The sequence below is a fragment of the Pyrus communis genome, chromosome 9 (assembly GCF_963583255.1).
Source record: "Pyrus communis chromosome 9, drPyrComm1.1, whole genome shotgun sequence".
In the NCBI taxonomy this organism is placed as follows: Eukaryota; Viridiplantae; Streptophyta; class Magnoliopsida; order Rosales; family Rosaceae; genus Pyrus; species Pyrus communis.
The window spans coordinates 25,562,714-25,588,169 of NC_084811.1; the positions used below are offsets into that span (position 1 = coordinate 25,562,714).

The following is a 25,456-nucleotide window of genomic DNA, read 5'->3' on the forward strand; positions in this document are numbered from 1 at the left end:
CGCTCTGAACAACTTGAGACACAATCCCTTGCTACAAAGACATGGAATATGTACTGGATGTTCTGTGACAACACAAAAAAGGTTAACAGAGTTGAACAAACATTTGTAATCTCAAAAACTCAAATCTCTTGGATGCAATAATATTCTTACTTTGCATTATTCAATTTATATGTATCTACAAGAAGAAAATGTTATGTGTAACCGGTTGTATACATTTATGTTTTTATGTGCTTCGTCATGTAACCAATAAGGTCAATGAGATGTGATCAAAGAACTAATAACATAATTTATATGAGGATTTTTTTTTATTTTTTATCTTTCACTTTTTTATTTTCTTTCTTTCAAGATTAGTGCTTTTATGGTTCCAAGAGCTTCCTTTTCTTTCTTTCTTGTGCATTATCTTTGGAGTTTATTTTTCTTTTTGGTTCAAAAACTGCATCTAGGAAATGATTTTAGTACGTTTATTTTCTTCTTTTGCAAACCCTGATATTTTTGTATATTGATTCCTCTTTAATCTATTCGATCTAAAGATCAAAATTAAATAAGAGTGCGTGGGAAGATATTCGCAGAAACCACTTCCCAGAAAAATCAGGCAGTCATGTTGCACACGAGCTAATAGTTCAAATAATATGTGCTTAAATTTACCTAAAGAGCAAATAAAAATGCTAACAAATAATGGGATACCCTTAAATATCCTGGAACTTTTGTTAATTCATTCATTCTCAGGGGGTTAGAAACTTAAATTACGTCTTTAAACTTGATTGGAAGGAGTTATTGGGGCCACGTGGCTTTTTTGAGCACCAATCTCACACTAATTGGTCTAAGTTCCCGTACTGATTGAGTCAGATAAGCCTGCGTCAATCCAAGCATTCGTCAGGGACAAAAGTGATGACTTTTCAGCGTCAGAGACCGTTTCTAACAAAAATCCGAAGGCAAATGTCAAACTTCACCTTACTACAGTTCACTTGTCACATAATGGATAAATAGAAGCGGTAGTGACTCCGTAAAAACATGACAAGATTTAAGAAAGACAATGCTCTTGACCATTACTCACAAAAGTTGAGTTTGACAGGAAGTTGATGAGATGCAATTATTTACATTCTCTAAAACATCCATTACACATGGTGCATAAAACTAATGGTGACGACGATGATTAGTGCAGTTCAATCACCATATGACGCTGTCTAAACACCGTTATTGACATCCGAGGTGGACTTCAATGTAGGTGATGCGAAACCAGATGTAGGTGATACGAGACCAGAAGTAGGTGATGCGAGACCAGAAGTAGGTGATGCGAGACCAGATGTAGGTGAAGCGAGACCAGGGAACCGCCTGTAGGATGGCGTTGGGGGAGACCTCGGAGATAGGTTAACAAACTCTAAGGCCTGCGTTCTCAGCTCTACCGGGTAGTCAGCAACACAACCAATTCTCGGGCCAGCTCCTGTTGACCACTTGAGTGATAGTTGATGCCCGAGTTGGTATGATTTCGCTGAGGTCTTGGAGTTGATCCTCTCCAGTATCTTATTCTTAGGCACCTCAGGTCTTGGACTATGAAGACCTCCGGATAAAGTCCTTTGGTAATCAGGTTTGGCATCCGGTTGGGGAAGTTCCGTTGGTTCTGGGGATTGGGTTTTCTCAACTTCGCTTAGAATCTCCGGTTGAGGAGTTTCAAAGTTGGCTGTCATTTTAAATGTAGTCCCGCCATTAGACTTGCCATCATCGTAGCTATCAGAATCGTCACTTGCCTTGCGTATCTGGGGAATAAGAGAGTTTAAACACACCATTAGCCAAATGCCGATTAATGAAAACACAGAAGAACAAAATCCCCAAATGTTCACCGAAGTGCCAAAATTTTGTGGTAATCGTAGTTTTATTTTCAAGGTTGCTAATTTAGAACAAAAGCGCTAAAAGAACCATATGTTTTCTCAATTACCTTAACTTCATCAAGGTTCACCCCGTTTTCCTTGAGAACTGATAAAAATGTATCAAGCCTGTCATCTGTTGGCCGGTAATGCCCGCTATATGCAGAGATTGACTGAAGAATCAACGATATAAGGATCAGATGCTATATATCCAACATAGTTCATCAGTACTTTAATTTGGCACTGCCAAAATATTGCTTGTGCATGTTAAGTTCGTTTTTGTTTGCCAAAAGATCAAAGATAACCGCTATAAACAGTACCTTCAGAATTCCTTTCTCTGCCTCTAGCCTTCCAGCGGCTATCGTTGCCCCTCCAGCCAAGAAGCTAGAATGATGGAAAACCCCTTTCTTTTTCTGAAAGAATCAACAATGTATTAGCGACTTTCAGGTTGACAACAAAAAAATTGAAACACGGGAATATTATATCGTTCAATTCTTACCACGCCAGCATAGAGTTTCTTAGATGTGCTCATAACGAATATCCACTTAGCTCCCGGCGATCCATCCTTTGTATCAAGAAGCTCTTCGGTTTGCGAGTGAATAAGTTTCCCTTCCTCAACAATGTACTCATACTGCATTCTCTCTTGCTAAATTCATCAACAGTATCCACAACCATAAAAAGCGTTAAAAGAAAGAACATAAAATTTCATAAATCGTGTAATGGTGAATTGATTCATAGAAGCACATACAGGTCCAAGATACTTGATGCATTGTTGTCGAAGCTTCGATCTCGGGCATTCTTTCAGGTCAATATCTTTTCCATCTCCTATATCCAACCTGCAAAGAAAAATTAAAATAAAAACCAAAACCAAAACCAAAAAAAAAAAAATTTAAGCAAATGGTAACTTTTCCTTACCAGTAAAAAAATGGCTGACCAGCATCCGCTTTAGACCACTCTTCATAATACACATGCAGGCTATGACCATACCTATGCCTTGGATCAATCTGAATTTTACACACGCAAATTACCATTCAGTAAAAGCTTAAGATTGAAAAGAAAAATCCAAAGAAGTAATTTAAGAAAAATAATTACAGGCTTACAGCTTCAATCCAATGCTGAAAAGCCAATTTCTGTGCTTTGGAGTCTTTGGACAGCCCCTGGCCAACCTGCCAAAAGGCCCAACATTATTGCACTACATTTCACATTTTTACCACACAAAACACCTAAATTCGATAACTAAAGTGATTTCCGCACGCTCTTTTGTTTTGTTTTCACGCACGCCTTTTTTTTAATCAAGAGACTGAAGTAAACATAGGAGTGCGCGGAAATCATTTTCAAAACGAAAAACAGCAACTACCCACAAATTATATATCTTTTTCGATCCAAACCCAGAAATTAAAACGTAAGTTAAAAAATACAAAATTTTACCTTAGAAGCATTCTTGCCGACACGGTTCCATCGTTTAGTGGCAGATTCAATTCCATGATCAAAGAACGAAATCGTACTGCGGTTCAATCTCCAAGCATCTATCACTTGCCACCTTCAATAAAAACCCCTCATTTTTCAGTTAATTACATAATGTTCGTGCTTCTGTGTGAGCAATGAAGACTGAAAGAGTTGAAAGATAAGGACATAGCACAGAGATTTGGTACTTTCTCACTCACCAGTACTCTTCGACGACAACGGCGGAGTCGGCTAACCTGCGCCGGGTGCGGTAACTCCGATACACCTTCTGAACCTTCACCGCGGCAGTCGACTCCGACCACTCGCCCCCCGGCGCGTCCGTCTCACTCGCCTTCGCCCCGTTGTCTACCAACGGCGCTAGCACTTCGTAGGCCGCGCATTTCGGGTCAACTCGGGGCATTTCAGAGCTTCGGAAGTCGCGGGAACCGAGGTCGTGGGAGTAAGAAAAGGAAGGGTTGTCGAAGGCGGCTGGGAGGCTCTGAGTCTGAGTTTCCACCTCCATTTTTTTATCAGAGAGAGTTCGAGAAAACGGCCGGAGTTCGGAAGGGTATTCTGATGGTGATGGGCGAGTCCGAGCTGCGGGTGGTTTTACCGGGAAACCTACCTGTCAACCTAAAGCAGTAAGTAGCTGGGTTTCTGAGAGTGAGAGGGTGGGGTGCTACGCGCTTGGGGTATAGATTGGGAACTGTACTCGCTGGAGTGGCTCGAACTGCGAGAGGAGTGTGAGGAATCAAGTGCCTGCTGTTCCATGAATTTATAGGGGGAAATACAGGATAAATTTGTGTGTCACCACCGACCCTACCCTAAAATATTTCTACCATTTATCATCAAAGATTTTTCAACGTGTCGGAAAAACAATTAAATATATCAATATCACAGTACAATTGAATGAAATAAAAAAATATTTTTAACTAATTGTAGTATGACACTTGCTGTACTAAGCGGTGTTTCTAACATATTGAAATTTTTCTATCAATGTCATAATACAAGTGAATAAAATTAAAAAATATTTTTAACTAATTATAGTATGACATTGCTGTACTGAGCAGTGTTTCCAGCACATTGAAACTTTTCTCATCTCTAATAGAGATGATAAGTGTTAACAAACCCTACTTCTATTAGAGATATGGTACAAACGTAATATGAAAATTTATGATAAGTCTAGCGTTGCTTGAATTCTTATAATTAAGTGTTAAGTGGCGGCTCGTGATTGGGTATCAAATTCATGGTTAATAATTTATTATTGAATTCGTTACTTAGATAAGTTGAAGATAAAAATGGACAAGGATACCAATAAACTTACAGTTTATTGCAATTAATATAGACACATAAATATTGACTCACTTGCACATAAAATGAGCGTGATCATTATGTGACCTTAATTATTGATTGGCACATGTTAATAAAAATATATATTTTTAATTTTATTGTAAAAAACTTAATATGTATCAGTTTATAATTAGAATCACGTAAAAACCACACCCATTTTAAGTGCAAAAGTTCTGATCTCTTATGCAGAAGGAGCTAGCTATAATAGAGATAGACTATCATTAATATGGTCAATTTGACTACTGTTGTTATTGATGATTATCGATGATTTAAAGGAGTCAATTCTTAAGTTTCTTACATTAAGATCTTGTATTTAATAAAGATCAATGATTTGCTAATATTTAAATCGCTTAAAAGTATGATTTTTATGAAAAGATATTTTTTATGGATTACACAAAGAAATTTATTTGGTAGGCAAATCAACTATTTAAATGGAATTTTATAAAATACATGACGTGATTGTTGATGATTCAGTTATTACTTAAATGTTAATTAATATGTTTTTTTATTTTTGACGACACATCATATGATTTGAATTTAATTTAAATTGTTGATCTAACCAACGTTACTTTTTTTAATAACTAATGGTAGAGAAGAGATTTGTATTCTCGAGTTTTAAGGTTTGCTATTCAGAACATGACACATACTTTAGATGTTAACATATGACGTAACGCTCTATGCTTTATGCACAGTGAAAAATCTCACAAAGTTTGAGTGTGATTCACGTGTGTGGCTCTCTGCATTCCAGCTTTCCAAGTCAAATTGTATATGGACATGTGGAATGGCACGAAAACCATGTAAAAGATAGCCCCCAACATTGAATAATTAATGTCTCAGACTCTTCAGTCTGCTTATAATTTTTGTTTTTTTTCATTTTTTTACCGGCCACAATTATTTTGCTTTTTTTTTCTTCTAAGGTCAAAGTGGTTGCATTGCGCGTTTTGGGCATTTTCCTGAGTTAGGAAATTTTTTTTTCCTTAAACTCTAAATTTGTGTCCGTATACCCATTTGGAATTCGTATATAGGATATCGAAAGAGTTTTCAAGACAAGAGGTTTTACTAAAAAGTCTAAAATCAAGCTTTCTACCGTCCAAATCAATTTGATTAGTCATTTGTAAAGAACGAGAAATTTTTCATTGTAACCGGAATATAAGTAATATTATGCATTTTAATATAAGTGGTGTGAAATTTTAATATATAAATTATTAATTTTTAACAGTATATTTCGTTATTTGTATAGCAACACGTGGTGTGACATCCCGTATTCTGATCACACTAAAAAATCCCTTGTGAAGAACAGAGGACAATGTATATCAATTTCTATGCAAATTCTCTCATTCCACGAGGACTCGCATAGATGGCGGATTCACATAGGGACTTAGGTGGTTTTGGAAGTCTCTAGTGGTCGGAAGAGAAGTTGGTGAAGGCCTTTTAGGACTCGTTGAATGCTTGATACGAGATCATTGTGTCCGTTAAGTGTTCGATGAAATACAGGTTTAACACACCAAATGGTGAATTAAATGCAATTTGAAAAACATTTGTGAGCGAAAAAGCAATCTTTTACTCTAGGACCCCTGCAGTTAGAATCTGAATCCGCCAGTGCTTGCATCTATTTGATCGTCTAAAGGTCATTCTTCCTGACATAATTTTTTACCACCAAAACGCCTTTGTCCGTAACCGCCAAATCAAGGGCAATCTATTTGTCGCCCATGCAGGCAACCATTATTTTGAACTCGATAAGAAATGGAAGACAAGTGAGATGGCTATGAAACTGAATATGAATAAAGCCTATAGTAGAGTGGATGTGACATTTTGGACTAGACAAGTTGAGGATGGGGTACGATGCTACTTGGGTGGCTTTGGTGATGAGTTGTGTGGATTTGCATTCCATTTAGATCAAAATTGTTGAGGATCCTCACATCTTAACCATTTATCATGCATCGTACGGTCAAAAATCATTTAACTTTCTTTATTTAAAACTAAACATAAATAGTACATGATGAAAATTGATCACATTATGTACAATAAACAATTATGATATGGGGATCTCCACAAAGTAAATTCAAATTGAGGATCCCCACAAAGTGGATCCGGAGAGGATCCTCAATTTGAATTCACTTTGTGGAGTAAATTTTTATGTATGTTGGAAATCCTTATATATATATATATATATATATCTCAATATATAAAGGGTCAAGAATTAGAAAATTCTAGGCCCTCACTTTAAAGGCTCGCCTTAGATTCTCCAAATTCTCAAGATTGGCTCTGGTAGAGGTTGCCCCTTGCTTTCCCACATCTTCTTTGAGAACGATTCACTTTTTTTTTTCCCGCGGACCACCAATAAAAATTGTCGCAACATATTGAAGATATTTGATGATTACAACAAATAATAAACAAACACTAGAATTATAGTTTTGTAGGGTATATGTTTGGATGAGGATTTTACAAGATTCAATGAATTAATGTTAAACTAAGACGAAATGGACCGTAAAATGTAACATGGAAAGGACATTGATACTATTTTTTGGCCACTGGATTAAATAAAGAAAATTTTAACGAAAACTCCAGGTACTGTTCAATTTAACGAAAAGCTCTTACTAAAAAATCAATCCTGATACTATTCACTTTACCTTTTATTTTGACCTTATCGTTAAAACTCAAAGTTTTCAAACTATTTTCATTAGTTTTTCTTTAAATAAACCCAAGAAAAATTAAATGATACAAATTGACAATAGTGTGCAAAATGAAAAAACGAATACATGGAAATTATTTCTCATCTATGTTTATACTCAAGGATATGTGTTTGGTTCCTTTTATTTTCTCTCAGTATCGCTTGTGTAAGAAAAATTAAATAAAACGATGATCATTCAATACAAAATGACATTCTACTTTATGGTCCATCGTCATGAAGTTGGCAAATGTTGTAAAGACACAAAAAGAGATGATGCCAATACAAAATCAAGTCTTGCAAAATTGAAATATAAAACAAATTCATGAGAGGACGGTTTATTTTTTCGAGAAATGTTAAGGTAGAATTTTTCATGGATCCTTTATCACCTTATAGTTTTTTTACAATATTTTATAATATTAATATAAAAATTTACGTTAAACTATGAAATAACAGAAAATTCATATACAAAAGAAAAAGAATTAGCTTTTCTTGAAGGTCTTTGGAAATCGTCGCATGTAACATTTCTCTTTCCAAATATGGATATCTGTATTTGTTATTTTCCTGATAGAATCTCCTCCAAAATCTGTACTGACTTATGGTGTGGCGTTTGATCCGCGGCTGTACGACAACTTACGCGCCTCCAATGGCGAGGTAAGGAAAGGGATACATCTGTGCGTTTGGTCGTGCGCGCGTCCGTGGCAAGGACACTTCCAAATTATGTCGTCGTATTTTCACTTTTATTTTTTGTCTGTACGTTATGTCGTCGTAGTATAATTTTATAAAACGGTAGACCAAGTCTTCAAAACGACACCAAATCTGATGACGAAAAATGGTGAATCCACAGCAATCGAGTGCGTTGTGCCCTGTAGGTTTTGGTCACACGTTGTGCTGGCAAATGAAGACCAACACTCCCTCTTAGTCTTCGTCTTAGTCTTCGTTTGTTGCTTTATCTTCCTGGAACAAACTAAGATTTGTCAGTTGAGGTGAATTGTGGAATTCGATTACACTTATAGCATGTTTACTAACCCGTAATCGAAATGAGAATAAGAAATTTAATTCCAATTACGGATTATACATGTGTTTACTAAATTTGAGAGGAATCAAAAGCGCATGGGGCCCACACAAAAAATGGAATCCAATTCTTGAAATTGGAGGATTTAGATTCCCAACATATACAAGGTATTTGGATTCCGGATTGCACAAGCAATAGGAATGATAATTTTTTTTCCCTTTATGCCCTCACTTACTTTCATTATTTCCAAAATTATCCTTTTAACCCTACTTATTTTTCTGAAAATGCTCCTAACAATTTCTTTCCATGTCCTGCTAGCTCATTAAGCATAATTCTATACTCATTCACATTATGCACAACTCCATACATATGCCGAAGAGAAAAAACTACAACTTGAGCAAGAAAATTTAAATTTTAAAGTCAATACTTAAATTTATAAAAAAAATAAACAAAATCATTTTAGTATGTCTATGAAATAAAAAAGCAATTTAATTTTTTCTTACTAGTATATACTATATCAAATTTTATTAAAAAAAGTATATAAAATATTTGATTTGAGACAAGGACATTTTAGTAATCATACTGGTTTATATTCCTATTCTGCTGAATTAGTAAATAACTTATAGAATTATATTCTGATTCAGGACAGTTTTAGTAAACCACTTCAACAGGAATCTAATTCTGATTACACCTCATTTCAATTCCTCCTCAATCCAATTCCTCATCAATTCAATTCCTCTCAATTTGATTACGGATTAGTAAATGCACTATTAATATATTATATGAACATGGGATCATCAATCATGGATCATGGAAATTGTGGTGAAACATGATACACGGGTTGTTAGGGTTGGCGACTATGAAGTGTTGCAGTCTTATTTTTGGAGAACACTGTAGAGGATTCAAAGGCGTTGTTACGTAGGATCACTAGAACATTAATTTTTTACCCAGTTTTGTCGTCAAGCCAACGATACGACTCACTGTCTAGCTAGCTTGCTCATCATTTTGGTTCCTGTTTTATAACTAGTTTAAGGAACCTCCAAACATCATCTTAGATTTATTGTTGGAAGACTGTATTGAGTCATGGGCGTTTCTTGCACCCATGTTGTACTGTGTTACTACTCCGTTAACACTTGTACAACGCAGGTGGAATTTAGTTGGTATGACAATTGTAGTATGAACTATAAACTTAGATACGAGTTCTACTAATCTCGATTATATACTTATCCGTTGCACATATTGAGCATGCTTCTTGTGATTAGAAACGCCTTCTTTGACCTTTGATATACATGAGGTTGCTGACGAAAATAAATAGATGGATTCATTCTCGATGAGATTGTCATAACTTTTTACTTTGATACATGACGATGAAAAATCGATAGAACTGGCCCTAAAATTTATACACCGTAAATCATTTTAGTCGTTTTTCCATGAAAAATCTGTTGAAAATCTCCGAGAAACTTCCCTTTGGCTAGTGGCAAAATCATGTATACGTAGTTCAAAAGTAGCCACTTATATGGACTGGAAACAAAACTTTAATGGGGTTCTTTCATCGCTAATCTTGGTTGAGACTAATATATACTTCATTTCTTTAACGTCAAGTGAATATGGTTAAGTGGATATAGATGTCACACCACTCCTTTAAGTGTGCCAAATCCACCACAGGGAATTAATATACAGATAAGCCAATGCACAGAGGCTTTTCTTTTGTTTAGACAGATATATTTGTCATTTACCAATGATCAAGCAGAATTTAATTAAATTGAGCTTAAGCCAAAGTAGTTAGAGGGTTTGGTCCACCACTACCGAAATATAAATTTTCTTGTCCATTAATCTGGAACATGAACTAACCTTATTTATGATCTACTTTCTATTAATCACAGCAACTTAATTAGGCTGTTCACAAATAGTTGTGTGGATCACACAAGGTTTCTGAAATTTGGGGGAGATCATTATAGTATAGGCAATGGTTAAACATAGAAATTCATGCTATTAGTTAGTTTATTGGTGAAGTCGAGTTTATTGGTAGTTCCCTTTTCCGTTGGTTAGCTTTATTGTTTTGTGATTTGTGGCTTAGCGGTTTTGTGTTGTGTTGTGTTGCTTCGACGAGTGTGGCCTTGTTATTTCAATGGTGATTGATGTGGCATCGCTATATTTTAGCAATGGTTTCATGTGAGCATTCAGAGCCAATCTTCCACGTCTATTGTCTTTATGATTGACTTGTATCATTTGCTCTGGTTGTTGTAATTCTTGTGGTAGTCATGTATGAATTTTATCTCTTTTGTTATTATGCATATTTCTCTCCAGATCAAGAAATTTATTTACTTGTAAAAAAAAAAAAAACAACTAGTAATTAGGTTACTAACTGAAGGTGTATTAAAACCAAACTCTAAAACTAAAATAAAGGAGAGACAATAGGAAACCCCAGCTCCAAACAAAGAGAGTCAAAATCTTATCTTGGCATGCCTTTGACCTTATAATATATACAACAAGGTGATTGGTCAATGTGGTGTGCTTCCCTTGTACCAACGTACGTTGTCTGTTCTTGCTGCTCCCACATAAACAACTGATATATCTCAAAAATGCAAGACATTCCTTATTCCCTAATCCTTATGGAACAATGCATTATTATATATAAATGAATGCTAATGCTCCATTTTTGAATGTTTAATCCTCTTATGGGATCGCATAAAGCAAAAGCAGGAGTGGAAAGAACAATGTGTGTTCCATTTCTGTAATCCTCAGTCAAATTATTGCTATAACCCTAATATTATAGAACTTTATATATGTGGCCTTTTTGCAGTCTTGTATATTAAAATTCATTAATTAATTAGTTATACCAACATAAATAGGAATCAATATCATCATTTAATCAAACCAATTGGTATTTAAAATTTTAGAAATTAATTTTTTTATGCTTATATTGGTCTTTGTAATCTTGCAGTTCTTGGTGATATCGACATTCCATGAAGTACTTGAAGTCTGCTTATTGCTTTGCAATTAGTCATACTTTATTGTAATATTTTTTTTAAAAATATAATTTGCAGAAACTCGTTTGAAAATAAATGGTTTATGAATTTCTCTGTAATGCCCTTTGCTCAATGATGAAATATTGTACTTTTACTAAAAAAGAAGTTTTTTATGCATGCACGTTCCCACTCGACATTAGCATGTACTGTCTAAAATGTTCTATCATACGCAAGTTACGCATCATAGATATAAGTTGAGTCATGGCTTAATAAGCTGATTGATGCGTGAGGTTTTATTTTAAAATTGTAATCTAGGGAAAATTACTACTTATAAAAAAGTTGGTTCTCTTGATCATTTGAATTGAAATATTTATAATCATTACCATTGCATTTAACATCAAGAGCGAGTATTGAAACATTAAAAACACATTTATTCGTTCTCTACTCTCAATATCCAGTCCAAATGTGAATGGTTTTGTATTTTTTAATCACCCAGTTACAAGGAGAACATTTCTTCTACTTAATAAACCTTTTAAATTCATGGACAATCATCGATCTTTCCACTGTAGTACAATTATATTCGATCCAGCTCCTAATGGAGCAAAACTATACAAGGTGTTGACTAAAGACGAATAATTCTCTGGTGCTGCACAGGAAAATGTAAGTAGGTGAACTTATTTAATTCATCACATGTTTTTGGTGGCCTCGCCATTGTGACCAATCCATGCATGCACTTACTCGAATTTTTTCAAACTTGTTGGGTAAGACCAGAAACCCTAGTGCTCTCCGATCACTTGATCGCTTTCCACATCGATCACTGTGTACATGCACTATGCACATATTATAATTTTCCTATACGTGAACGTACCACGGGCTCATCCTTGGCCTCTTTTGTTTATTATTAGAGAGAGACATGACAAGTAAACTAGTGACATTTTATGTTAATAAAATAAATATATATATCGTTTAGATATTTTTTGTTTTATTAATATGGGACTTTAAATGGCACTGTATTTGTATCAAATAAGGCGTTATAGTTATTGAAAGCAGTGTTTCAAATATCAATCGATGAAAATCTCGATATGCATTTGTGAAAATATCGATGAATATGTCGATATTTGTTGCTTTCAAAGGAAGTTTAAAATGAAACTTTAGAAAATATCAAACATTGGTTTAAATGAAATATAAGAGTTTCTCTGATATTTAACTGATATGTCGAAAATATTAACAAATTTGTGTATTTTAGCTGGAATTTAAAATTTTCCTTATATGAGGTGAAATTTAATTTCAAACACTGATTAAGAATCATGTATATGTGTATAACTACTACACCATGTGGAAAAGTAGATATTGAAAAAAATAAAATAAAAGGAAGACAATGAAAGAAAGTGAAAGAAAATGATGGTTCACAATTTTTCTCTCCATGCAATCCATTCGTTGATTTTTTTAAGGGTGTCAAGAGATAGCGACTCATTGGATAATCAATTTGTAAGTGTAGATGAGCCAGCCAAGTGTGTGCTGTATTTTTTATATTTTAGTTATGAGACCAAACTTGTTCTTAATTTTGTTAGGTTAACAATAGTTTTGTGACAAATTGATGAAGTAAGAACATACGTGGTTTATGCATTTATTTATTGTACAACTAGAAACCTACTACGTTAAATGTATTGTTTTTGTTTGATTTATTTATTTTTACTTTCAAAGGGGAACAACTAGTCGCAAATCACGGTTATCCACCCATTTCAAGGGTCGGGAAGACTCATAGAGGTATTTCAGCCTCTCCCTTGCTACAAATTTGGCTTACAAACCAGCCTTGTTTTTTTTTTTTTTTGATTTATTTAATTTGATAGTAACAAGTAAATAAAAATGTCTGAAAAGTTAAAAAAGACATGTGAAAATCAGTTTTCTTTTCAGATATTGTATATATGAGCTCTTGCACACCTTACAATCTAGTTTTGTTGGAGCAGGTTCTACGTACAAGATTCCTTTACACATGTGCGCGCAATTCCAGTCTGTGGCTCAAGTTGGTGCTGGAAGTGACTCATTTATCTACTCTATTGGGGATCCTCTTAAACAATTTGGCAACTCATTTGTCTACTCCATCAAAGAGATTCTAAGTATACAACTCGTTTCATAATATTCATGTATTGAACTAAGCCACCAACAGTTATTAACATTTCAGAAAATCATTATCACTACGATTAATTATTTGGACTGTCAATGTATTGTTGAGTAGGTGTAGATTGTAGGGTTCAATCTGTATGTTTGTAATGCTTCGCTCTACGTACAAATCAATCACTGATAAACTGCCATACATTGATTCTAGTTGCGCTGGTAGAAATTAAAGATAAAAGATGATCGAACAAGTGAGGTTTGTGTCTAAGGTTTGAGGTAATTTGGATTGTTGAAGATGGTTCACGTAAAATCGCTTGAAATTGATAACTTCCAGCACCGCACCTAAAGTATTTAGGAAGTTTGGGCCTGTAGTGGACCTTGCCTCCACGAAGCGTTAGCTCCTCAGTTCTTATAGGGACTCGGCTGTGCTTTTTTTTTCCCTGGTTATGCTTCATCTTCAACCTTATATTGCTCCAAATTTTAGTATGTTGAGTGTGTTTCCCTTGCATCCGTTAGCTCCTTCATTTACTCCTGTTTACTGGCAACTACCACTTGAGATTGGGTGAAGGTAAATACTAATGGTTCTTTCAGAGATAATGGTTCGGCAGGATATGGTGGAGTGTTTCGAAATTCTAATGGTGTGTGGGTGGGGCCTTTTAGGGCAAATGCACATGTTGCTAGTGCTGTTGAAGCTGAAGTTCTTGCAGGTTTGGAGGCAATCCGTGTGGCATGGGTGCGTGATTGGCACCATGTGTGGTTGGAAACAGACTCCTTTTTATTGTAATGTTATTCATAACATGTTTTTGTACCACATTTTCATATCATCTTGTGTGACATTTGATGTGGACAGTCACATCATTTGAATTAATTAGATTTTTTAATTTAGTTCATTATTTAATAAACTAATAATTAAGAAAAACTAGTTAATTAAATAATGATTGTGGTATATAAGAAGTATTTCTCATTCATTCCTTGGATTTTGCGAATTTTTCAAATGATATGGTTGTCCACATCAGATACCACCTAAGATGATATATAAATATAATATAAAAACATGATACGAATAACATTACTCTTAGTTTTTTACATCTCCTTCTCCTTCTATTTCGTGGAAGTTACGTAATGATTGGGCAAATTGTATGTGGCGTGCTTCTAGGTTGCATTTCCATATCTCACATATTTTTTGTGAAGGTAACAGAGTAGCGCGAATTATGGAGCTGACCACTCCGATTACTCATGGTGAGATTTTGTTCTTAGAGATCCGGCCATATTCAATTAGAATTTTAAAGAATATAACATTTTAGGTATATTCAATTATGAATTTGGAGCGAATTAGAGAGATTTCGTCGTGTATTTTCAATATTCACAAATCTCACCTCTTTCAAAGAGATTTCGAGGGAATTGAAATAAAATTTTACATAGAATCTCTACAAACCAATTAAACTCTATCAAAATCCATGATTTATAAATTCATTAGAATCACTCAAAATCTCAATGGTATATACCCTCCTTAAGAGTAAGGTTAGAGTTGTAGTCCAACGACCAAGCTTAATTGTGTTTACTCTCAATAGGACAAGCAACAACAATAGAATGAGAGAGATTTGAAAAGAGAGATCAAGCCACTTATACGATGCAACTGCTCCCCATATCATGGAGGCAATCAGTTTTTAACGAGTTTGTAACCAACACCAATTCAAAGTTTCGAGTTCCAATATTTCGCTTCATTAACCAATTATGTATATAATGTGTATTAGCTCTAAACATATCACAATCCCTCACTTACTTGTCCGACATACCAAAACCAATAGCATGTGAAACACTTTGAAAGAAATTTCAAAGTTGACATACATTTGTTTAGGAAAACTGTTGCCCCCTTCCATAGAGGAAGTTCAAGAATTAATTGGTTTCTATATCAAAAGAAAACGTAGTTAATTAACCACAAGTGTATCACTTATAAAATTATTCTTAATTGGTCATTTTTCTGTACGACGATATTTACATAAGTTTCTACCTCAAAAGTATATATCCCAAACTTGAAACGAGGTTAAAGTCGAATAAAAAAGATTCTGCAAAATAAAAATACATAAATACTAATCTTCAAGTGTAGATAAAGTCATTATCCACGTTAAAGCTAGAGTTAAACATCTTTTACTGTATAAAAGTGCAACGAGTACTGATATGTAGAGTCATCAAGGTTCTAAAAGACACTAGGTGCTGGTTGAGCGGCGGGCTGAGATCTAGTGCCTAGGCGGATTTAATTAAATATATTATATTTCGTGTAAATAAGTGTTTATTTATATTTAAAATATACATAATTTCATCATAAACTTCAAAATAGAATGACATATATATTATGAGCTATTGGAACATAATGAAAACATGGGAAACAAGCATATACTGTATGTTTATTTAAGTATTCAACAAGTCTCTTACAATTTATTGAAAAAAATAAAATGCAAAATGAAAGTCATCTATTTTCTGTCTAAGTAAGTCGCAATCTAGACAGGTCTTGGCGGGTTAAGTGGGTGCCCAGGTGTTCTAGGCGGGTCAGTAGGTCTAAGCGTCATTTCTTAATTTTCAAATGCCTAGGCATTAATCGGGGCGGGACCTAGGTGGCGCTAGACAAAAATTTTTAGAACAGTGAGAGTCACATACATACATATATATATATATATATATATATGTATATGTATATATGGAAGGAGATAAGCACTTTGTAATTAAGAAGAAACCTAGCTTCCGATCCAGTAAACTACAATGGCTGATTCTTTGGAGCAGAGGTTTAATAGATTGAGGGATGCAGGAACAAAAAATCAGGATAATTCTACAAGTGTTGTTCCAAGCAGGTCACGACCGATCATCCAAAGTGTTTCCAGAACTCTCCGAATTAATAAAAATTTGGAGAAATACTTTGAGCCAAGGGTACTAGCAATAGGCCCTATCCAAGTATTCTACCCTGGAAGAGTTCGAGATAAAGAGAGACCAAGTGTTCTTTGCTGAACAAGACTTGTTCTTGCTAGAGAACCAAATCCCTTATGAAATCCTCCACCTTTTGATGAGCTCAAGCATAAAAAATAAAAAAAAAGGACCTTTGGAACGGAATCCAGGTGTTTCTCGATCTGCATAGTACTGCAGCTTGCGCATCAGCGAAGCCGTTCAGATGGTATAAAAGGATGATGCGACAAGATCTGAAATTTGAATGGCGTTTGGGAGTATGTGTGGAAGATTCATGGCCTACTCACCTTCTCGAGCTTCTTCGAACAAGAATGCTAGGTCCAAAAAAAAATGGCAGGGAGGCAGCTGATAACGAACTTCTTCCACCATCATTTCGCAACGCGCAGGAGCTTAAGGCAGCGGGGATCCATTTTAGGTGCAGTGAAGGTATGCGTGACATATCTTTTAAATCACTATGCTTTGCAGGATTTCTCTTTCTTCCACCAATGAACGCGGACGCAATGCCTTTGTTCTTGAATTTGATTGCTTACGAAATGTGTCCCGATTTCCAAAATGATTACGCGGTCACCTCTTACTTAAGCTTCCTGAGTTCACTCATTACTCATCCCGAAGATGCAAAGCAGCTAAGGTCAGCCCGCATACTTCACAATAAACTCGAAACTGACGAAGCACTCGCTCAACTCTTCAACGAGATAGGCCCTGATTTGGTATCAAACCCTTCGATAATTCACATCAGTAGCAGATTAGAAAAGCGCTACAAATCCAAGTGGAAGGCATGGATGGCTCAGTTCTTTGAAGATCATTTCAGTAGCCCCTGGGCCATGCTGGCGTTCATCGGTACTCTAACGGCACTTTTCTTGAGCGCCATCCAGACTTGGTACTCAATCATCAGTTATCATCATCCTAAATCTTAGGATTCTCTGTTGGTATTTTAAAAGCTAATATCCAAGAGAAAATCACGGCCTCGTCCACCTTCATACGATCTGTTTGTGTTCATTCTTGCTATTTCGATTTCCTTGTAACCAACTCATTAAGATTATTTTCATTCTATTAAGTTGGCCTTCGAGGAGGCTTAGCGAATCCTTTGGTTTGTTGATTATCAGGCGTGGCATTGTTGAATTTTGCCAACAGAAATATGTATTGTATCTAGAATATATCATATGAATATTAAAATACTTGCATCACAAGTAATAAAACTTCTTTCATAAGGGATTTTTGGCTTAAATTTTATATTATATTTTTGTTGTTTGATGTGTATTTTTATTACATGTCTCAAAGTTAAATTTTTTTATTTTATTAATATGCACATTGTAGTTCTTCCAATTATAAAATGAGGCTAGGGGCTCTTTACCACAATGGTAGAAATGCGTTAAGTTATTGTATGACAACGTGGGTTTGAATCTCACCAATGACTAAACCCTAATATCTAGTATCGTTTAATAAAAAAAAATTTATAAAATGAGAAAATATTGAAAGACATTAGTGACCCATAAAAAAACATCGAAAATACAATAAACCTAAATGGGCTGGCAGTTACTTTAATCCGGCCCAAACCCGAGTCTGGCTGGGTGTTGTTGTCCGATCAAAACCCTAGCAGCTCTGCATAAAACCTCATTTCGCTATCCTCCTTGCTTCATTTTGCATTCGGCTGCAAATTTACCCTCTCTCTCCGCACTCTGCAGATCCAGAGCCCTCTCAAGTACTCTCTCTCTCTCTCTCTCTGGATTTGAGAGACTAATAGCCATTTTTACTGATTAAATTTGTGTTTGACAGGCAGAGATGAAGGTGGTCGCTGCATACTTGTTGGCTGTGTTGGGCGGCAAGACCACCCCTACGGCCGAAGATATCAAGGACATCCTTGGCTCCGGTAACTTTCCCTTTACCCTCTTGTGGTTCTTTTGCTCGTTCTGTTTATAACCCTAATTATTAACCGCATCGAAGATTGTGACTTTGTGGTTTCGTAGTGCGATATTGCGTGTTGATTTGTAAATCCCATTTCTGTATTCGTATTTTCTATGTGGGTTTTGAATTTTGATCCCTATGAGGTTGAGATTTTATTTTTTGATTTTTTGTGAACCTGAATATTTGGAAGTGACAAGGAATTGGGTTATGTGGATGTGTTATTTTTCGGTGTTGAATCATGGCGATAATGATTTCCTTTGTGTATTAATGTACGTATGGAATTGGATGGTTCGACTTTAATAGTTTTGGTTATTGTTTGTTTGTATTTTTATGTACTGGAATAGCAATCCATATGACATATCTCTTTTTTGGTAAGATGAAGCAATTGAATGCCGTTATAATACCCATATTTCCCGAAATTCTGTTTGGTTGCATATGGTTATCGGTCTGACGACTTCTAGGCCTCGTTTGGCCTCTAGGATTGGATTGGATAACACCTAAGTTAAATGTATATTGAAGGTAGAAAGCAATTATTAGAAGAGGATTAGACATGGAGGAATCTTGTGCCTTCTAATCCTACCATTTTGGATGATTGGAATGACAAATTTTCCTAATGAGTAATCCTTCTCTCTAAACATATGCATTTCGATCTTCAACATACCTTTATTTAAGTGGGTTATCCATTCCAATCCAATCCTAGATACCAACTGAGGCTCAAGAGGATAGCAATTTATTAACTGTATTGGAGTTGTTGAATGCTTATGTTGTCTGTGCTTTCAACTCTGGATGTTAACATTAGGAATCATGGTGTTGTGTCTATACAAGGTATTATTGAGTCTGAAAATTTGGTATTGTTTACAGTTGGTGCTGAGGCTGATGATGACAGGATTCAACTTCTGCTCTCCGAAGTCAAGGGTAAGGACATCACAGAGCTAATTGCCTCTGGAAGGGAAAAGTTGGCCTCTGTGCCAGCTGGTGGAGGTGGTGCTGTTGCTGTTGCTGCAACTGGCGGTGGTGCTGCTGCTGCTGCTGCCCCTGCTGCAGCTGAGGCAAAGAAAGAGGAGAAGGTTGAGGAGAAAGAGGAATCCGATGATGTAAGTTACCTGGATAATCTCATTAATATTGGTTTGCATGCTATAATGACTGCTAATCCAATTCTGTTGCTATTATTTCTTAAGACGTATATGTTTAATAGCTTCCATCTCAACATGATTTGTATATGTGCATGGCGGCAACCTTCTGTTAATATGGTCATGTAAATTCAGTAGACATTTGCCTTTGTTTGAGTTGTGGAACATTCAGATGCACGTTTTCTTGACCGCTACTAATAGTCTTCATACTCAGATTGTATCAACATACAATCTCGGACACGGCAGACTACGATATAGTTATCTTATATTTCTCGTTTTTTTCCTTGTTGCAGGACATGGGCTTCAGTCTCTTTGACTAGAGCGGTTGGAGTGCACACATCCCGGTTTTCTCTGTTGGAGTTAAATAGAAATTTTTATTCCAGTTGAATGTTCGGTTTTTGGATCTTAGCCAGTAGAAGACATGATCACAATCTAATATGTAGTTGGTTATGGTTATGCAATTGTGGTGGATTTGAATCTTCTTTTCTATCCGAGTTTATGAATCTTTTGTCTTCCTTCTATGCCAATTTCTCTTGCAAATTGGTGAGTAGCTTTATTTATTTTGTTTGCAGTTGAATGACTTACATGGCATGAACACACGTGTCATTGTAATCTTGTGCCAATAGTCTAACGACGTTATTTTATTATTGGCACGAGATGCTACACATGATGTCATTATACAGTTTACTGAGACGATTGGAGCGAATTCGATGGCCTTAAACGACTACTATTTTGACTTCAAAAATATTGGAACTCAAAGGTTGAATTTATAGGTATAAGCCCAAATCGAACCAATGTTTGTTACTACACCCTCTCATTCCCAACATTTCTAACCACCTTTGTCGCAGTAAAACAGACTGGAAACAGAAAGTAGTTTTCGGAAAATTGAAAAACCGAAAACTGTTTTCTTACTTTCAGTTTTCAATTTTCAAAAAAAGAAAAAGAAAATTGAAAACGAAATGATTATCAAACAATCCTTATGGCGTGAGGCCGGATTCTGTGAAGCAAACAAAAGTCTACACAAACCAGTTGTTTGGATGAATGTGAACTAGATGAATATAGCAAAAAATTAACCCTTAATTTCAAAAATGTCACTTTTTATAAAAAAAAATTCAAATATATTCAAATCTCACTTAGGTGACAAATACCCTCAAGTTGAATTATCCAATTAACTAAAAAAATCAAAACCCTATTAGATGAAGAATTAGAGAAAACCCTAGACTCAAGATATGGTGGAGATCTATGCATAGGAGAGTGATCAGTTGATAGTAGGAAACAGTGGAGGCTTGTGCAGCCTTAAGTATAAATGGTTTTTTTATTATTATTATTTTTTTTATTTTTTTTTTGGCATTGTTCCCCATCTATGTATTCTTTTTGTTTTCGTAGTTTTTCTTCAATTGAATGTTTATTAAAGAATATATTGTCAATCTTCGTAATGTTATTTATCTCAATTCTTTTTTGATAAGAAACAATCTCTTTGGAATCTCTAAGTCTTCGATTGTAATTGTTTCATATTAACATATGCATTTCGTCATATACTGAGAATCTTCTATATATGAAGGCAGTTCGTGCATCACGGTTTTGATTTTTATTGCTCCTTGTGAGTGCAATTATCTATTTCTATAATTACTTGTTTGTGCAAAGGTTCATGTTCCCTGCTAAACAGTAAAAGATTATAGCACAAGAAGTTTTAAGCCTAACAATTAGTTATTCATAGAAATTGAGAATAGTTGTGTCTATTTAAGTGAGATTTTGAATATATATGAAAGTTTTTATAAAAACTGACATTTTTGAAATCAAGGGTTAATTTTTTGCTATATTTGATAAATTCTAGATTGGATATGAATCACGTCTATCATTTGGCAATGTAGACAACATTGGTTTCCAAGCCAATCTAATCATATCCAATCCAATTCAAGTCACTCAGCAGAATCACATCGATATTATCATCAACTTGCATATCACGCTCACAACCAATCACACCCACTAGCACAAGAGGCAGAGTTTATTACAAAAGATCTCGGTGCGATTATATATTGTTTTTATTTTTGTCAGAAATTCTTACTTTCGTTCAACAACTACAATAACAATAAACACTGTAAACACTGAACATATGACTCACGCCATTAAAATCCCAAATCAACAAGCTATAATCCATTTATTTTTCCCACCACAAATGAAGGTTAAATCTTACTAGCGAAAGAGAGACCTTCCGTAGCAAGCTGATCTAAACTGGCAACAGGAGGTTGGGCCTTTGCAAGTTTGGCAATAGCCTGGTTTTCCTCCGGTGTGCCGCCCTCCAGAAATGCTCCGACCACCTTCCCATCTTTAATCCAGTATGATCCAAACTTCGCCTTTGGTGTGGCAGGATTACTGTCGCCGAAGAGCACAGTTTCACCAACATTGTCACCATAGAATTGCCATGAAAGATCGAAGGAGCGGGAATAGAAGAATGGAAGGTAGTCATACTCCTCAACTGTCTTCCCTTCCTCGCTTGCCTTGATGGCCTGCAGAAATCAATGACAATAATATAATTCACGCGCCCACGTGCAGAAGCCTTTCAACCCGAAAACATGACAGATTTGACAGAATGGTATAGATGGGTTCGTAGTTGAAAATTCCATACCTTTACAGCCTGCTCAGCAGATTTGCGTGCATGGTCAACATGCTCAACTCTCCTAATCTCATTGTACAACTTCAAAGGAAAAGTGGCGACATCACCCACAGCATATACATTTGGAACACTTGTTTTGAAGAATGCATCAGTCTGCAATCAACCAGCACATATTAAAACGGATGCCATGAAACATTCACTACAGAAACGGGATGACTAATCAAATGTTGAAACTGAAAATACATATCCAATATGATGAAAATACAAACACGACGAAATCCTTAAACCTTTCTTTCGCTATTGTTTACTTAATATGGGCTAAAACAAGTGCTTATCTGTGTGATTAACCAGTAAAGGCTATGAAGATTGATACTGCTAAGGACTCCAAGCATCATAAAAATAAAGATACCGGAAAAGGGGAAGGAATCAAGTGATTTCGGAAGTTGCACGACCTTAATGCCACCTTTCTCCTCTTCGACTTGTCCCTTGAACAATGTTGTCAGGGGCCTGCCCCCAACACCAACAACAACGATGTCAGCTTCAAGCACGGTGCCATCCTTCAGGTGCACTTCCTTAACCTATATTATGACAAAAGTCAATATTTGGAAGGGCAGTTTCATCGAAGCATGACATCCAAAACGACAAGCAATCGTGTATGTACCTCTCCATTTGAGTCAGCAGTAAATCCAGTCGCAACTGTTCCCTTGATGATTTGAACTCCTTTGTTTTTATAATAGCCCTCATAAAAAGCAGCAATATCAGAAGTGAAAAGCCGAGGCACTGCAAGGACAAGGAAAGATTAGAGGAATGAGGCACATAGAATAGAAAGAGTGGGCAAACTCATATGCATACAAAACAAAAAAAAGCTTGAAGCACTATTCACTTACTGCACCATGGTTCCGGGTAAACCATTTTAACATCTAAATTGTTAATTCTCAAAACTGCACCAAGCTCGAGACCAATGTACCCTCCTCCTACAATCACAGCCTTCCCATTCTTTTTTGCTTTAATTGCTTCGTTGAGTTTATCGGCATCATCAATTTCTCTCAAATAGAAGATGTTTTTGGCATCAGCTCCTTTGACACCAAAATCTGTCAGTCTTATAACCTACAAAAACATAAAATCCATTTGATTTGGTATACAAAGCTAGTTCGCTCAGAAAAGCTGAGGCATGGAAAATTCCTGGAGTTGCTTACGGTTGAGCCGGTGGCAATGACGAGAGTCTCATACTTGAAGGATTCCCCAGTTCCACTGACAAGAGTCTTCCCAGGAAGATCTGCTTTAACTATTTCAGTGCTAAGAATCAATTCTATTCCTGAAATTATAAAATTATGCCTCCATCAGAATACTGCATTCTAAAAGACCCAGAAAATGGAAGATCAGACAAAATTGTTAAAATGAATTCGGGACAATAACAAGTAATAGTGGTTTTCACCGCGTCTAAATACTTGGGAAAGCTCTCAAACATTCTCCAATCAAAATTGGTGTACGCTGTACTGTGAAGAAGAAAAACATACCTTTCTCCTTGTACCAGTCAGGAAGCAATCTTTCTCCTCCACTTCCAACGCAGACATGAAACCCAGGAAGTCTAGCAGGAGCTGCAAGACCAATCCCAACAGTAAGTTACAATGTCACAGAAAGTGATGAACTTAAAAATGAGGTTGCTCTATGTTGACGTGTCAGGTGCAAGTAAGAATCCAGAGGTCACAAGACACAATTCCGCTTAATTTAAGCACTGGAAATTTGGAATAAAAGTAACACAACTTACACTCGGGGAAGAGATAAGCCTTGCTGAGTGCAGGACGTTCATAGGGAGCCACCTGGAAATCAAAGAAATAAAATTTAAGAACATTTGAGAAGTTAACTACGTAATCAAACATAATTAAATTCTACCGCCATTAGAGGATAACTACTTCAAACAGCAGTAATAACATTTAGTACAGAAAGTATACAGGCAGCAAGCAACGAGCATCGACATGAATAACACAAAAGAAAGTATCTTAACCAAAGTTTAATGTGAAAACTGAAAAGCACATCATCAATTAAGCAAGCAGTCGGCAATACTCATCATACTAGATGTAACACTACCACAATTCACATTTTCTAACCTCGTTACCAAAATTCACTACTGATTGCATTAAAATCCGAAAAGAATATAATTTTGCTCAATAATATCTCAAATATTCAGTCAACTGGATACAAAAACACGTGAAAGCGATCATTGGAAGACATACCGCCTCTTTGGAAATGACCGCTAGTTCGCCTGGCTTAAGCCCCTGCTTGGCAAACTCCCGAGCTGCATAACCCTATAGATTTCGAAAACAAACGCATATAAAACTTAAATATTGATCAAGGCTTCCACAGTACAGCAAAATCATCACAAAAAACAGTTTTTGAAGCGTGATCAAAATTATAAAAGAATTTATTTGTCATAATTACCATAATTATGTACTAAAACAACTACAACAGAAACGCATTGACTTCAAGAGCATCAAGTACTCAAAATTTCGTAAATAAAAAACGGAAATTGAAAAAATCAGATTCGATCTATGCAGATACTTCAAATTCAAAGACAGAATTATGTACCTCATCAGGATCGACAGAAAACTCCAAAAAAAAAAAAAAACGAAAATAATGCACAAAATCAACAAAATTCGATCGCAAAGAAACTTACAGCCGAGACTCCGCCGCCGAGGATGACGTACTTGAAGTTCTTCGCCGCCATTGATGGCTGATCGGACGGACGAAACGCGCGTTTCGATTCTTCTTCTTCGCTTTGAATTTAGTTGGTGAAGATGTGAGAGGGATGCGATAAGGTTTTGTGAGCTCAGTGATTGTCAAACTATTTATGTGGCGACCGGTGCTTCCTTATTGGACAGTCTGAACTAACCTATGACGTCCCCTGTGTTAACGGAGTTTTTCCACGTGGCGAATCTAACACCGTATATCTCTGTTGCCTGTGCAATCGCCACGACAACCGATCCGTTAACGGATTCTGTCGTTTAATATTGCCCAAAAAAATATTTAGTTTCTAAATAATTAAAAAATATAATTTTCTGAAATTTCATTTTAAATAATAAATATATAGTCCTTATTAGCCCCGTAATAATATCTCCTTTGATGTCGAAGGTTGAAATGGCTGATACTCTAAATTCAGTGTACACTGAATAAAAAATGAATATCTATTTTTAAATTTTATCTGAACTTATTCCTTTCAATTCTCATAAAAACTGCTGGATAAGAATGAGAAAGTTTACTTCATGTTTAATTCATTGTGAACCTTTTAACTGTGGAAAAAGAAATTAGAAGTTGATTCGTTTCTTTCTTCAACAGATATTGAATCTAATGAGCGATTCAAGTCACATTCATTTATAAAACAAACTAAGCCTAGGTGATCTCTAAATCTTCATATATTTACGTATCGTGAGGAGGA

At 35.7% G+C, this 25,456-nt stretch overlaps 4 protein-coding genes across 4 annotated transcripts; 2 read left to right on the forward strand and 2 right to left on the reverse strand.

Annotated features, from left to right (window-relative positions):
- Nucleotides 1-1,020: 1,020 nt before the first annotated feature.
- Nucleotides 1,021-4,065, reverse strand: LOC137745314 (IQ domain-containing protein IQM3-like). Its single transcript, XM_068485253.1, has 9 exons — nt 3,527-4,065; nt 3,291-3,402; nt 2,963-3,028; nt 2,778-2,866; nt 2,611-2,698; nt 2,362-2,508; nt 2,183-2,275; nt 1,934-2,035; nt 1,021-1,754 (listed from the first exon to the last, which is right to left on the reverse strand). The coding sequence occupies exons 1-9, from the start codon at nt 3,826-3,828 to the stop codon at nt 1,185-1,187; spliced, it is 1,569 nt and encodes a 522-aa protein (XP_068341354.1). The 5' UTR covers nt 3,829-4,065; the 3' UTR covers nt 1,021-1,184.
- Nucleotides 4,066-16,598: 12,533 nt separating this feature from the next.
- Nucleotides 16,599-17,291, forward strand: LOC137744588 (putative UPF0481 protein At3g02645). The gene has a single exon (XM_068484365.1). The coding sequence runs from the start codon at nt 16,599-16,601 to the stop codon at nt 17,289-17,291; it is 693 nt and encodes a 230-aa protein (XP_068340466.1).
- Nucleotides 17,292-17,961: 670 nt separating this feature from the next.
- On the forward strand, nt 17,962-19,924 carry LOC137744139 (large ribosomal subunit protein P2z-like). The gene is made up of 4 exons (XM_068484004.1): nt 17,962-18,076; nt 18,151-18,244; nt 19,141-19,373; nt 19,703-19,924. Exons 2-4 carry the CDS (start codon nt 18,157-18,159, stop codon nt 19,727-19,729), a joined length of 348 nt encoding a protein of 115 aa, XP_068340105.1. The 5' UTR covers nt 17,962-18,076; nt 18,151-18,156; the 3' UTR covers nt 19,730-19,924.
- Nucleotides 19,925-21,396: 1,472 nt separating this feature from the next.
- Nucleotides 21,397-24,855, reverse strand: LOC137744817 (monodehydroascorbate reductase). Its single transcript, XM_068484620.1, has 10 exons — nt 24,698-24,855; nt 24,258-24,329; nt 23,792-23,843; nt 23,541-23,621; nt 23,220-23,338; nt 22,911-23,130; nt 22,685-22,803; nt 22,476-22,601; nt 22,036-22,176; nt 21,397-21,916 (listed from the first exon to the last, which is right to left on the reverse strand). The coding sequence occupies exons 1-10, from the start codon at nt 24,746-24,748 to the stop codon at nt 21,593-21,595; spliced, it is 1,305 nt and encodes a 434-aa protein (XP_068340721.1). The 5' UTR covers nt 24,749-24,855; the 3' UTR covers nt 21,397-21,592.
- Between the last annotated feature and the right edge of the window lie 601 nt (nt 24,856-25,456).

What these genes read in the sequence shown, in the direction of transcription:
- LOC137745314 (XM_068485253.1), bottom strand. Translation starts at nt 3,828, where the DNA reads ATGGAGGTGGAAACTCAGACTCAGAGCCTCCCAGCCGCCTTCGACAAC. An exon ending in GCATCAAGTATCTTGGACCT is followed by an intron (nt 2,509 to 2,610) that starts GTATGTGCTTCT and finishes TGATGAATTTAG; the next exon opens with CAAGAGAGAATGCAGTATGA. An exon ending in TGAACCTTGATGAAGTTAAG is followed by an intron (nt 1,755 to 1,933) that starts GTAATTGAGAAA and finishes CTTATTCCCCAG; the next exon opens with ATACGCAAGGCAAGTGACGA.
- LOC137744588 (XM_068484365.1), top strand. Translation starts at nt 16,599, where the DNA reads ATGCGACAAGATCTGAAATTTGAATGGCGTTTGGGAGTATGTGTGGAA.
- LOC137744139 (XM_068484004.1), top strand. Translation starts at nt 18,157, where the DNA reads ATGAAGGTGGTCGCTGCATACTTGTTGGCTGTGTTGGGCGGCAAGACC. An exon ending in CAAGGACATCCTTGGCTCCG is followed by an intron (nt 18,245 to 19,140) that starts GTAACTTTCCCT and finishes TATTGTTTACAG; the next exon opens with TTGGTGCTGAGGCTGATGAT. An exon ending in AGAAAGAGGAATCCGATGAT is followed by an intron (nt 19,374 to 19,702) that starts GTAAGTTACCTG and finishes TCCTTGTTGCAG; the next exon opens with GACATGGGCTTCAGTCTCTT.
- LOC137744817 (XM_068484620.1), bottom strand. Translation starts at nt 24,748, where the DNA reads ATGGCGGCGAAGAACTTCAAGTACGTCATCCTCGGCGGCGGAGTCTCG. An exon ending in TTACCCGGAACCATGGTGCA is followed by an intron (nt 22,804 to 22,910) that starts GTAAGTGAATAG and finishes TTGTCCTTGCAG; the next exon opens with TGCCTCGGCTTTTCACTTCT. An exon ending in AGGAGAAAGGTGGCATTAAG is followed by an intron (nt 22,177 to 22,475) that starts GTCGTGCAACTT and finishes GGTTGATTGCAG; the next exon opens with ACTGATGCATTCTTCAAAAC.